This window comes from Dipodomys merriami, unplaced genomic scaffold, assembly GCF_024711535.1.
Source record: "Dipodomys merriami isolate MVZ:Mamm:240054 unplaced genomic scaffold, mDipMer1.0.p SCAF_31, whole genome shotgun sequence".
In the NCBI taxonomy this organism is placed as follows: Eukaryota; Metazoa; Chordata; class Mammalia; order Rodentia; family Heteromyidae; genus Dipodomys; species Dipodomys merriami.
The window spans coordinates 11,981,434-11,994,602 of record NW_027204604.1 but is presented as its reverse complement, the minus strand read 5'-3'; the positions used below and the strand labels follow the sequence as shown (position 1 = coordinate 11,994,602).

General features: G+C 47.0%; 1 protein-coding gene across 6 annotated transcripts in view; it reads left to right on the top strand.

The window, feature by feature from the left end:
• Positions 1–13,169, top strand: part of Atp2b4 (ATPase plasma membrane Ca2+ transporting 4) — a 96,257-nt gene extending 83,088 nt beyond the window's left edge. For 3 of the 6 annotated variants that reach the window (XM_070041772.1, XM_070041770.1, XM_070041771.1), the window contains one exon: positions 8,595–13,169. In XM_070041772.1, the coding sequence (XP_069897873.1) occupies positions 8,595–8,888 (294 nt within the window). In that variant the 3' untranslated portion in view covers positions 8,889–13,169. Of the gene's footprint in view, positions 1–2,816; positions 2,965–8,594 lie in introns of all 6 variants that reach the window. The other 3 variants (XM_070041774.1, XM_070041773.1, XM_070041775.1) reach the window with 2 other exon arrangements.

Sequence of the window (13,169 nt, the reverse complement as noted above, 5' to 3'; positions counted from 1 at the left end):
CAGGGGTGTGTGCATGGGTTCCTCTTGAGACAGTAGACCCAGCCTTGGGCCACTGTTAGCAGAGTCCTTCTGCTGGCTGAGCAAGCTTCCCACTAGCCCTAAAGGAATAGAGCTGAGTGTAGTGACACATACCTGTAATGCCAGCACTTGGGAGACTGAGACAGAAGAATTATGCATTTGAGGCCAGCCTAGACTAGGGAACTAGACCCTGTCTTGAAGAGGGAAAAGAAAAGGAGTAGACAGCAGACAGCATCCCTCTGCCAATAGCCCCAGTAGTCACTTCTGTGACTGGCTGTGCTGCTGTCATGGTAACACATGCTCTTGGGAGGGCTCCTGTAACAGACATGCACCCTCCTACAGTTTAAAGCCGTGATGGGGAATCTGATGGTTAAGTGTATAAAAACAACAGCAGTCTCTCGATGCCTGAGTATCCTTGACATCATTCAGACTTGCTTCCTGACATGGAAGAAGCTATCACTTCTCCAGACCCTTCCAGACTATCTTGTAGTTTCTGAACTGGGGTAGAAGGCACTCTTAAGTCCCCACCTGTAGCCTGGCCTTAGCCCTGCAGTAACTTTTTCCCCCTTTCCATGCATGCATCCTTTGTGGCTCCCTTCTGGGTGGATGGGCTGGCCTAGGTCTTTCTACTTCTCTTCCCATGCTCCCACCCCATGTTCCTTTACTGTTGTAGTCCCAGGCTCCCCATCTTAAGGAACTGTCCATTCTAAGATCGCAAAGGTTTGCTAAAAGAGCCCAGGCTTATTTCTCTTCTAATTGGCTGGTGATCCCCCAAAAATGTTCCACTCCCCAAAACTGGCCTTGCAGATGTTTTTTTTTTAATTTTCTAGCATGACAGGTGCTGTGACTATTCCAAACCACGCACCTAGTAAGAACTCACCTCCCATGGGCAACACAATAGGTGGGAAATTGGGAGAAGCATGGGGCTCCTTCCCGTCCTGAGTTCCTCCTCCTAGGAGACCTGCACCAGCTGCCTCGTGGTGTCAAGATTTGCCCCCACCCACCTGCCAGGCCTCTGAGTCCATCAGGTGCCCCCAGAAGCTGGTGCTTTAGCTTCTGTCTCTAAAGCCCCAGTGCTTTCCCTTGGGTCTGCTCTTTTCCAAATAACCTCTTTGCTTTTCTTTCCTTCAGGATCATCTGCGTCCTCTTCCTCTTTTTTTTTTTCCTAGTCAGGTTCCCCACGTTCCATTCCAGAGCCTCCTCACTCCTATACCAGTGTCCTCTCCATGGGGACAGAGGTTTATGGGTCTTCTTCCCCTCCACTGCCAACTTCCATCTCCTCTACTGTTCTCTGTGCTCTCATTGCCTGCATAGCTTTACGCAGTCGACCTTTCCCCACTGAAGCCTGAGGCAGCTGAACTAGAACAGCATTGAACTCAGGTATCAAAGGCAACTTGTTAAAGAATGCCACTGGCCAAATCAGTACCATTCTACTGGGCACCTGACCCTGTGAGCTGAGGAGGCTGAGCGTGCTCATGAGCACCCTGGACCCCTGGATCTCTTTTGATATGTTCCGCATTGCTTAGGGGTCAGGGATTGCATTGAGGCCCAGAGCATAGCCATTGTTGAAATAAATTGGAATGAATTGCCTGTCTTTGGTAAGAATATTGGTATAGTCACTCCCCACCACCATCCCACAGCTCTACCTGCCGGCCTCCTCCTCTGTCAGCAGACCTGTCAGATTTCAGGATCTCCCATGCATAGTGCTGCAGTGCCCTGCCTGTGGATTCCTGCACTCCACTTTAGCTGGAGAAAACGTATCTCAGAGAGCCCCTAGCAGAGGGTGAGCTAAGTGCCTCATGTCCTCAGCCCTTTCTACCAGGGCCACGGCACCCAGGCCACTCCACTGCCTCTGCTTTCCTTTAAACACGTTAGTTTTCTAGGAAATCCAGAAACAAATGTATAGTTAATTGAGTTGAAATTCAGTCATATGAATTTTGCCCTTCAGTATCTCAGATTACATGCCTTTTTTAACTTTTTCTTTTGGTGCTGGTACTGAGGCTTGAACTCAGGGCCTGGGTGCTGTCCCTGAGCTTTTTTGCTCAAGGCAAGTCCTCTACCACTTGAACCTACAGCTTTTTGGTAGTTCACTGGTGATAAGAATCTCACAAACTTTCCTGCCTGGCCTGGCTCTGAACCTTAATCCTCATATCTCAGCCTCCTGAGTCACTAGGATTACAGTCATGAGCCACCAGCACCCAGCACATGCTTTATTTTTAATAGTACAGGTCAATCGGGCTGGGAAAGTGGCTCAGTGGTAGAGCGCTTGTCTTGAATGCATGAGGCCCTGGGTTCGATTCCTCAGCACCACATAAGCAAAAAGAAAAAAAAGCCAGAAGTGGTGTTATGGCTCAAGTGGTAGCGCGCTAGCCTTGAGCTGAAGAGCTGAGGGACAGTGCCCAGGCCCAGAGTTCAGGCCCCACAACCGGACCCCCAAAATAAAAAGAGTACAGTCAAAGCAATGGATAAGCTGCTGGTCTTTGTCTAGCTATTTGGAAGATAGGATTTTAAATTCTCAAGATCCTTGGATACCTGTGTACCTCAGATATCCACCCAGGATTTGAGGAGAGAGAATACTAGATTGTGGCTGAGCACTTGGAGTCCACAACGAATTGTTCCTTAAAGGGAGCGTGATACACAATTCATGTTCCCTTCCACACTCCCCAGTTGTGGATGAGGGACTCTGTTGTTTTCCATCCCCATCCCCTTTACCAGCCCTCCAGACATTGCCTGCCTCTTCCTTCCCCTCTCCTCTCTGACTGTGGAGCAAAGCTGTCTCACCCTCTGGTTCTTTGCAGATCGAAGTAATTAACACATTCCAGACGGGAGCCACTTTTAAGGGCGTCATAAAGCGACAGACCATGGGTCCTAGCTCGTCCTATGCAGCAGCTGGACCCGTCAAACCTTCCCCCACCACCTCTGCTGCTGTCTCATCTCCTATGGGCAGTGAGTGATAGTCCGTTGTGCTGCATGATTTGCTAGAATGACCACAAGAGAGCACGTGGCATCCACTTTGTAGTTACCTTTTCTTTTGATTTTTTTTCTCTTCAATCTTTGGACTTAAGGGAAGAAAAGACACAAATTCAACTTCTAAAATCAGGTCATATTGCCTTATTTTTTTTCATGTTGGAAAGCTACTAAATCTTCACCATGGTAAATTCAACCATCCTGTTTCCTAAATGTTCCTCTGCATTGCTTATTTCTTCCCTTTGAGTTTTTGTTGTTGTTGCTTGCTTTTCATTTTCATTCTTTTCTTTTTGGGTTTTGGCTTTTGCTTTTTTGTTGTTCTTGTTTTGTTTCTTTTTTCTCCCCTCCTCTTGCTCCTCTGAATCTCAACTGTATCTCCTAAGCTTAGACGTAAGATTAGGACAAATATCAACCCAGAGACTCTACCTGGAGCAAGTTTGGGAACTCCTGAAGAAAGGTAGTAGGGACCTACTCTGCACTGGCCATGGGACTTAGCCTAATTGAATCCATGTTGAATTTGCTCTGTAATAACAATCCTTCCAACCAGCCCTGATGTCAATAAAAGTTGTAGCTCAGAGGTAGAGAAATGAGCATCCATGTTATCCTACTCTCAGGGACTTTCAACCAGATTGTGGTTTAGGAATTAATTAGGGGTTGGAGGCATGGCTCAGGTGGTAGAGTGCCAGCCAATAAGCAAAAGTGTCAGATACTAAGTTCAAGTCTTATTCCCAGCCCCCCCAAAAAGAAGTAATTCACATATGGGAATCAGAACTCTATGAAAAGTTCAAAATCAACTTTTCTTTTTTATTTACTAAAAGTTTTAAAACTGAGCAGGATAATTGTATGTCTATAATCCCAGGACTTGGGAGGCTGAGGCAGGAGGATCAAGAATTCGAGGTGACTATACAACAAGACCCCATCTCAAAAGAAAGAAAAATTAAGGAATTTAAGAGCAACCCATTTTGTTCCTCCTCTGCTGTAGTTTATTTCACCAACCAGCCCTTTATTTAACTCTGTGTGTGTGTGTGTGTGTCTGTATGTGTGCACGCACTTGCGCGTACACATGCACATGCAGGCCTGGCCTGGGTGCTATCCCTAAGCTTTTGCACTCAAGACTAGCACTCTGCCACTTGAGCCACAACTCTACTTTGGCTTTCTGGTGGTTTTTTACTTGGAGATAAGAATCTCATAGACTTCCCTGCCCCAGCCGACTTAAAACCATGATCCTCAAATCTCAGCCTCCTGAGTAGCTAGGATTACAGGTGTGAGACACAATGATGCCCAGCCCAACCAGCACTTTATATCATATCTCACATGTAACATTTTAGGAACCCCTTCCTTGCCAGTCTTTCAATGGGAATACTCTCAACTTAGGTCCTAGCACTCACTGATAGGTTGTTAGACCCTTGCTAGCACCTTGCTCTTCCTGGCCATTTTACCTTTCCCAAATGGGAGACATTGAGGCAGCCTACTAAGGTATCTGATGAGGAAGGAGTTCCACTGTATTGAATATATTGTGATACTTAAGGTTAATACTTAATGTTTAATCTATCCTCTTCTGCCCCAGGCCTGGGACAGAGGAAAGAAAGAACAGATACACTGCTTGTGGTTCACATGATTACAAGCTGGGAAGAATGACCAGAGTTATATTTGTTGGTTGGTTTTCTTTCTAGCCAGTGACAAACATTCTTGTGGGTGGTGTAGGGTCTTGGCATTCTTGAAGACATTATGTCTTCAGGTTCAAAGTCAGTCAAAGCCACGACCCCCTCATTATAGTCCTTCCAGATTCCTCATGTAATTCCATTTTTCTCCTAGTTCTTCCATCCCCTTCTACTGGGCTTCTACCTTTGCTCTGTCATCCCTCTAGGGCAGGGGGGGGGGGGGAGGGGGTAGGCTTATTGTCACGTGTCCCAGTGATTAGATGGTAGAAGGCAACTAAGCAGGCCACAGAGGCCAGTAGCTCTTTCAAAGAGGCTTGAAGGGGGTATCCTCTTCAAAGTCTACACGATGGGGAGAGAGACAGGCCAAAGCCTGCACTTACCTGGAGATCCTAGAGATTGTAGTCAGGAGTTTTCAAAGCCTTTGTTCCCGTTCTAGAGCTCCAGATGGATTCACATGTGTGTCTGGTCTTTGTTAGGTAATTGCTGAGCTTTTCCTCTGGAGGGAAACCCTAATCCTTCTCTTCCCCAAACACGACTGAGTCCCAGCTGGGGAAAGTAGACTCTTCATCAGACCACTTGCTCAGCTCCCCCAGAGTGGTCTTTGCACTCATTCCTATCCTGGTACTTCAGGAGGCAGAGATCCTGTGTTCACGAAAAGTTGCCCCTTTGTCAGGCCCCAGGCTCATGGCCCAAAGGTTTTGCAAAACAGTGTTGTGGGAGAGCAGGACTTATAGGGCTGAATGGATGGCGAACGAGGCTGTCCCCACACTGCTTCAGTAGCCAGGCCCTGTGCCCGCCCACCGCTCACAACAGACCCCCCCTGCTGCCAGAAGGGCTGCTGGTAATACCTTATGTGATTGCTCATCAACATGTATTCTCTGAGCCCATGTGGGTGCTGAGAAACATTCTAGCACAGCCCCTCATGCGCTCCACCCCTCCTCTTCCTTGTCTCCATCCCTAGCCCACTGACTCCTCTTCACTTGGGCTTCCCTTACAGGTGACTGGCTCTCCCTGGACTCCAGAGTCCTGCAGTCTAGCTGAATGATTGTTCTTAGCCTGCCCCCAAGTTTTCCCTATGTTCTGTACCTTCCTGTCCCTCAGTTCACCTTTATTTCATAACAGTCTGATTGGTCACCCCGACAGGTAAAAGAAAAAGCCAGCAAGCAGGGTTCTAGAACCTCACTCCAACCTAATGTTCAAAAGCTGTTGTTATCCTGGATTTTACATATAATTATTTCAACTGAGTATTCAGTTGCTTTAAAAAAAAAAAAAAAAAAAGGCAAACCAGGCGCTGGTGGCTCACGCTTGTAATCCTAGCTACTCAGGAGGCTGAGATCTGAGGATCTCATTTCAAAGCCAGCCTAGGCAGGAAAGTCCGTGAGACTCTTATCTCCAGTTAACCACCAGAATACTGGAAGTGTCACTGTAGATCAAGTGGTAGAACTGAAGAGCTGAGGGACAGCACCCAGGCCCAGAGTTCAAGCCCCATGACCAACAAAAATAAAATAAAATAAAAGCAGGAAGTTTTAAAATCATCGAGAGGGGCTGGGAATGTGGCTTAGTGATAGAGTGCTTGCCTAACATGCATGAAGCCCAGGGTACAATTACTTAGCACTACATAAACAGAAAAGGCTGGAAGTAGCACTGTGGCTCAAGTGATAGAGCTCTAGCCTTGAGCACAGAGAGGCTCAGGGACAGAGCCCAGACCCTGAGTTCAAGCCCCAGGACAAGCCAAAAAAAAAAAAAAAATCCCCAAGATAGAAAGAAGCCAGTGAAGAGCAAGTGAGCAGGTGCTGGCTGTCTCTAGGAGTCATTAGAAATTGTATCATCTAAAAGTATCTGAAAAACACAGACTGTAATCAGTCCTACAAGGATGGGTGGGCTTTGAACTCCTCCCTTGACCAGTGACTGGGTCTGTACCAGCACCAAGGGAGAAGGCCTCGAGTTCAGACTCATTCAGTCACCTTGCCTCTCTATGAGATGTGTTGCCCGTCACCAGAATTTGGGACCTTCCAAGGGTTAGAGAGTCTCCATTCCACCCAATGATCGCACCTAAATCTGGAGCACAGGCTGTGTGATGGGTAAACTCACCATCTGAGGGTCAATAGGCATCACAAGAAGGTGGGAAAGTGGTTCAGTTTCACATGGTGGGGGTGAGCCAGGTTTGTCAAGGTGTTAAGCTGATACAGTTGAGTGATGAGGAGGTCTTTTCCTTCTAACGAACCCCCAGTCCTGGGTAGGTATGCAGCCTGGAAGAGAGAGGGAAGGAACACCTGAGCCTGCAGAGGCCCAGCCTTCCCCAGAGAAGATGGGCGGCCATCCTGCTGGTGAGGCTGTGTAGTGTCTCCATGCACAGTGGTAGTGCCCTGCCGACACAGGAACCTCACCCTGTGAGTTAGCCTCACTTCTACTGTGCTCTACTACTTCCTTTGTTTAAACAACACAGGAATGAAAGAGGGGTCCTGCCCCAACATCCATCCCCCTGTACCTTTCTGTCCTCCTCCCCATTTGTTTTCTGAGGGAAGGAGACTTTTTTAGACAAGACTAGCAGTTCCCACCTCCCTCAATCTCTTTTAAACTAGCCTACAACCACTTCCCTTTCCCTGGGCTCCCTCTCCGGTGTCCAGGGCCCCACCTCCCTCTTCCTCTCCTTTCTCACCTTCCTCTTCTCACTTCTCCCAGTGTAGCTTCTAAGCCACCGTCCAGAAAGACCTACAGTTCAGAAAAGCCAAACTCCCAAATGAGCTGTGGAATAACAACAGCTGTTCTCAGCAATCCATCATTAGTTTTTTTTTCTCTTGACTCTCAAATTATTTATTAACCCCTTCCTTTTGGGCTAACAGATCAAGGACTTTGGTGCAGGGCAAAGCATATCCCTTTACCCAATGAACCTATAAAACTGTATTTTCTTCCCCTTCCCCCTCTCCATCTATCCCATCAGAAAGAACACTTGTTTGTAGCCTGGCTCCCAGACTAGGTTTTTCTCTTGGTTCCTTACTTTCCCTCCTGCATATAAGACCATGCTCCTGTTCACAGTATGGAAATAGCTGGAGCAGGCAGCCGGTGTGGGGCACCATGGCAGTACAACAGAGCCACAGATATGCCCAGGAGCCATGAGAGCCAGGTGTTCCTCGTGAGCAAGGGAAGCCATCTTTTCCACACCTTTATTGATTTGGTCCACCTTTTCTGGGGGAGGACATAGAGTGGCGTTCTGCTTCCTTTGAGAGGAGAGGACATGGTGGAGGTTTGGGATATAAATATATGCATGACTTCTGGCTGAAGAGGCCAGTTATTACATTGAATAGTTGTTGGTTTTGTTTACTTAATTTCCTGCATGCTGCTGAATGAAGATTGGTCCGTCTGCCTGGCTGCACAATTATCTCTGGTCACATGCCACTCATTGTGTATTATGTGAAGACTGGTAGCTCTTGGCTCTTGGAGAGTTTTACGCGGTTCACAAAACTGTTAGTGTGTCACTTTTCTACTCCACATGCACAGAATGTTTGGCCTCGGCATAGAAAGCCACCATGCGAATCCTTTGTTAAGTTCGGCTATTAATTTGCACTCAGTTCCAATGCATCCTGCCCTCTTATCCAAAAGAACTAATGAATCCCATTGGTTTCTGGTTTCTTTTAAGAGTGCATTGTGGGGGGAGGAGGAAGGAATGCTAACTTTGCTTTGGGTTTTCTACTTTTTTGTGAATGTAACCATTGAGACATTCTCGTTGTGTGCCGTCATTACTCACCTGCCCTTTTGCTTGAGATTGGAGCTGTATAATGTTGCCGGTGCCCCGTGACGTGCTTCTGACGTGTTTGGTTGGGGTTGTGTGGAGCAATTACGTTTTACAGTTTGGGTTTTATTTCTCTCCTCGCACCACTCCTTCCTTGTTCTGCTGGCCAGTTCTCACCTCCTTGTTTTCTTATCATCCTTTTCCTTCTCCGGCTATAGATCAGAGTGGTCAAAGTATTCCATAATTCCGTCCACGAACTCATTAAGAAACCTAAGAGCCAAGTGTCCATCCACAACTTCATGAGCACCCCTGAATTCTCCATAGATGAGGAGGCGCCACAAACACCATTCCTGGAGAACCAACAGGAAGAAGATGCTGAAAAGGGTTCGAAGAGTGGGACCAGGGTGCTCCTGCTGGACGGCGAGGCCTCTCCAAATGCTAACAAAAACAACAATGCCATCGTGGCCTCCCCTTTGGACAGCCCTCTCCAAAGCCTGGAGACATCTGTCTGAACTTTTCATCCTCCGACTCCCACCCCTGCTTGTTCTCTAAGTTCCTTTGCATCCATCCCATCGATGATGGTGGTGATGGGACTTGTCATGTCAGCTGCTCCCGAGTGTGAGAAAAATCCCTCACCTGACCACAAAGAACAAGCGCACACACCCACAAGGATTTCAACTGCAATTTGAGCTGGGGTTTGTAGCAAGACCCAGTCAAACCCCAGGCAGGTAATGGTAGAATCCACCTCCTTTGGTGAATTGTCATTTTTAAAGAAGTAACAGCAATCCTCCTGGCACCTCCCCAACCTAAATATTCATGGTGTTTCTACCTACATCACCAGCTCCTGACATCTGGAAGTGATCCTAGAAGTCTCTGTTATTTACAAGCTAAATTGAGAGTGACAGATATCCACAAGTGAAATGTGTCTGGGCAGAGATGGAATGTATAAAATCAGCCAGTAGAGTGATTATAGTTAAGGTATTTTGTTTCCATGTTGAAAACTTACACCTGAAGGTCTCTAGTTATTTCTACCCTTTCTCTCAGCCTCTCACTCTTTTCCAAGGTTCTGTTGGTCTGGTGTGACCCTTCCCTCCATTCACTCTGTTCTTTCTTTGTTGCTTTCTTTCTTGTTCTTTTTAAGTTGTGAAAATTAAGAGAATGAATGGGACGTGGATGGATGTGAGTCAACGTTCATCCCCCCTGGCTCTTATGATCCCTTGGACTAGTCCTAGAGGTCGACTGGTCTCTCCGTTCAAAGGCAAAGTTCCCAGTAGGGCCGCGGGAGTTCCCTCTTGTTACCAGGTTGGCTTCTAATTCTAAACCACCATTACATAAGCTGCTGGAGAGATCAGCCTTGACTGTGGGGCTTGCGAGTGTGTGATCAGTAGTTTTTATTACCATCGGTCTGAGTTGGAAGGAGAGCTGCCTCCTCACTGCTCTTGGGGACTTGGGGCCAGACGCTGGCAGGCCATCCAGGCAGGGCTCCCATGGAGCCCACCATTTCTTTCAAAGCCATCTGCCACAGTTCTTCATAGAACCTGATTCTTGGGGGAGCAAGTAATTGAGAAACCTTGGGTAGAGCAAGAGAGCTATTCTGACAGGATCTGAGCAGGCCTCCCTGCAGACCCCAGAAACCCTGAGCCTAGGTGCCTGTGTACCAGCTCCGACCTTCCCCCCACTTTTCCTCATTCTCCTCTTCACTGTGTCCATTGACATCTTCATGAGAACACTTCCAAACTCCCAAAGATCCTCTGGTTTTGGAAATACATACCCAAAGGGAGAGGCTCTGGTGACATTGTGCTGACCTCAGGCAAACCGACCCCCTCTCCTCCCTGAGCTCACATGCCCCACTCTGGCCACTGCCCAGGAAAACCCTGTGCCTTCTTGCCCTGAACACGGCCCAGCGTATCCCCTGCCCACCTGCCTCGCAGGAGTTGACTTTGCCAGGAGGCTTTTTAAGTGTTCCTTACTCTGGGACAAGGTGGAACCCCGTTCACCTTCACAGGAGTACCAGTTTGGGTTTGATTTTTTTTTTTCAATCCCACTGATGCTATCGAATGAAGCTGTCCTGTCCCCAAGTCCCATCTCCCATGAGATCAGTGAGGCACATCCCTTCCCCCCCCAACCCCCACTGTCCTGAGCAGTGGCAGTGAGAAGAGGGCACTGGAGCCTCCCAACTACCACTTTTCTATTTGGGAGGGGGAGGTGACCTGGAGCCTGTCTACTCCAGCCCTTTTTACTGCCCCTTCCTTCTTGCTTCCTCTTACCTGAGTTGTTCAAGGTGGGAGGAGTCAAGAAATGTACCCATCACTCCGACATCCATCGGTAAGAAACAAGAAACCCGATGTGATTTCACTTTTGTCAGGGTCACCTGCTTCAACAGTGTCTCTGTCTTAAACACTCATGGTGGGGGGAGGGGAGAGCAGCTCACCCAGGCATCCAGTGTTCCCATGTGTATTAAGTACATTGGAGGATTTAGTTCTGTCAAGTCTTTTATTACCTCAGATCATTTAAAGAAAAACAAAAGCAAGCCAATAGCAAGCTTCCAAGGCGGTTTTACCATTTCTGCTCCCAAAACACCCTCGCAGACCCTGTTGGGCTACTTCTCACAGCTTGTGTCTACTTTTTTAAAGTCAACCGTTTTGTGTGTGTGTGTGTGTGTGTGTGTGTGTGTGTGTGTGTGTGCGTGCGTGTGTGTGCGCGTGTGTGTGTGCGCGTGTGTGTGTGCGCGTGTGTGTGTGCGCGTGTGTGCGTGTGTGTATGTCCTAGTTTCCATAGTAAGAAATAATATAGAAATATTATGCAAAAACATAGTTTTCTTTAGCTCAGAAACTGATATTTTTGAGTCAGTCATATGTAGTTTGTTTAAAGGATTTAGAATAAAGTACTGTCATTGTGTACCACATAGCCTTGTGGTAGGGAGCGTTGGACATGACAGATGACTTTTGTTAGTATATTCGTAATTGGTTTAAAAGCCAATAGACCACACTTCTTTTCTCCAAACAGCCATCTTTATACTTAGGGGGAAAATTTGTTGGGTTCTAGACTTTTTTAATAGAAATTTTGTTGCTATGGGGTTGAGTCAATTTGTGTTTCTGTGCATATGGTTTTTTAATACATAGTTCGGTAGTGTTGTTATTGTTTTTCTATTCAGTGTCACTAGCAGTAAGTGAATATGGCATAAGTTAAATAACGCTTTTCCCCAAAATGGTGCTTTGGATTTGTAAAGGGTCCAATGGGAGAGGTGGAGGAAATATCCTAGATTCCTTTCTTGATAAACCTAGAGAAAAAAAAAAAAAACAGGAAGTGAATGACTGGTAGGAAGGAAAACAAGGAAGGAGAAAGTTGACCGAAGCCAGGAACTGGATGTGTTGTCCCAACACATGGGTTTCCAGGCTTCTTGGTAAACAGTGGTTAGTATCAGGGGCCTTGTGTTTAGATGGGTGTTTCTTAAACAGCTGGCTGGCAGACTGGTACAAAAGACATTGTGGATCTTCAAGGATACTCTGACTTGGAATTTGCATTTCTTTTTTATGGTTCTTTCACTTCCTGTTCCCCCTAGACTTTTCCATTCGTGAGTCTTTGTGCAAGAGTCTGATCTGTGACTGCTTCCCTCCCCTAGAATGATTTTGTGCAATATATTAGATGTAAGACAGAGCTCCGTGGGGGGGGGGGGGGGGAGATACAATGGCTGATTCCAGTCCTAGGTGATAATCTCAGAATAGGTCCTTCCCTTAGGTGTCCTCCAAAATGATTCCCCAGCTCCATTGGGGTTAAGAGCAAGACCACCTAGAGGCGCCTCTGGGCACTGTGGGCTCTTCAAAGTTTGGGTTTCCTCTTCCCTTCCAGCTTCCGGGGGAAATTTGCACAGATAAAGCCGAGTGAGTTACTTCACTGCCGAAAACCCAGAGGGGCCCAAACCCTCTTAAGGCAGCCCTCTCTTTCCTACTTCCCTGCCTTATGACCCAAGCCACCCATGGTACCATCCCAGTGTGCACGCACGATTGTTCACCTCTCCTGTCTCGGTTCCACCCCACGCACCAGTGATGGTGGGCACTTATAAATAGCCGCTGTTATTCTTAAGCCATTCCAGCCTCTTCCTCAGAATAGACCAGACCTCTTCCACTTAATTCAGTGCCAGAATTTTTGCCTTCCCAACTCGGCAGTTAGGCCTGCCCAGCCCCTTCCCTCTGGATTCCGAGAGGCAGAGGGAGATGAGCTCGCCACAGCTCAACTGGCCCTTGGTTCCTGTGTTCTGCCCATCTGTATATACGCCATATGTGGATCTGCCTATGCCATATATACGTGCCAACAAATGGACGTTGTTCTTTTCAGATTAGCATGCAGATAGGAATTTTGAGTTTCTTCTTCTCTTCGGTAACTAATATAACAAGCACTGGTATTTTTGTACAAAAAAACAGAAAACAAAGACCCCCAACCTCAGAGGATTGACTCTTGTGGTCCGCATGGCAAACGGCGATCACAGAGTACTGTGTATCCTTGTGTGTGTGTGTAGCCATAATTTGCAGTTCAGCTTAACAGTGCACCCAAATCCGTATTTGCATTTTGATATTATTGAAGCTCTATGTACAGTGTTTTTGCATGTATTTATATGGTTCTTTGGGCAAATCTGAAATTCAAATGTGTTGTTCCACTGAGACAGGAAGAAGAGGAGTTTTCAAAGGGATACCTTTTCTTTTTTTTTTTTTTTTTTTTGAACCAATAAAGCTTTTTGCTGATGAGCAGAAACCGATACTGTCATGCACTGAGAATAAAAACCCATGTCCACGGCA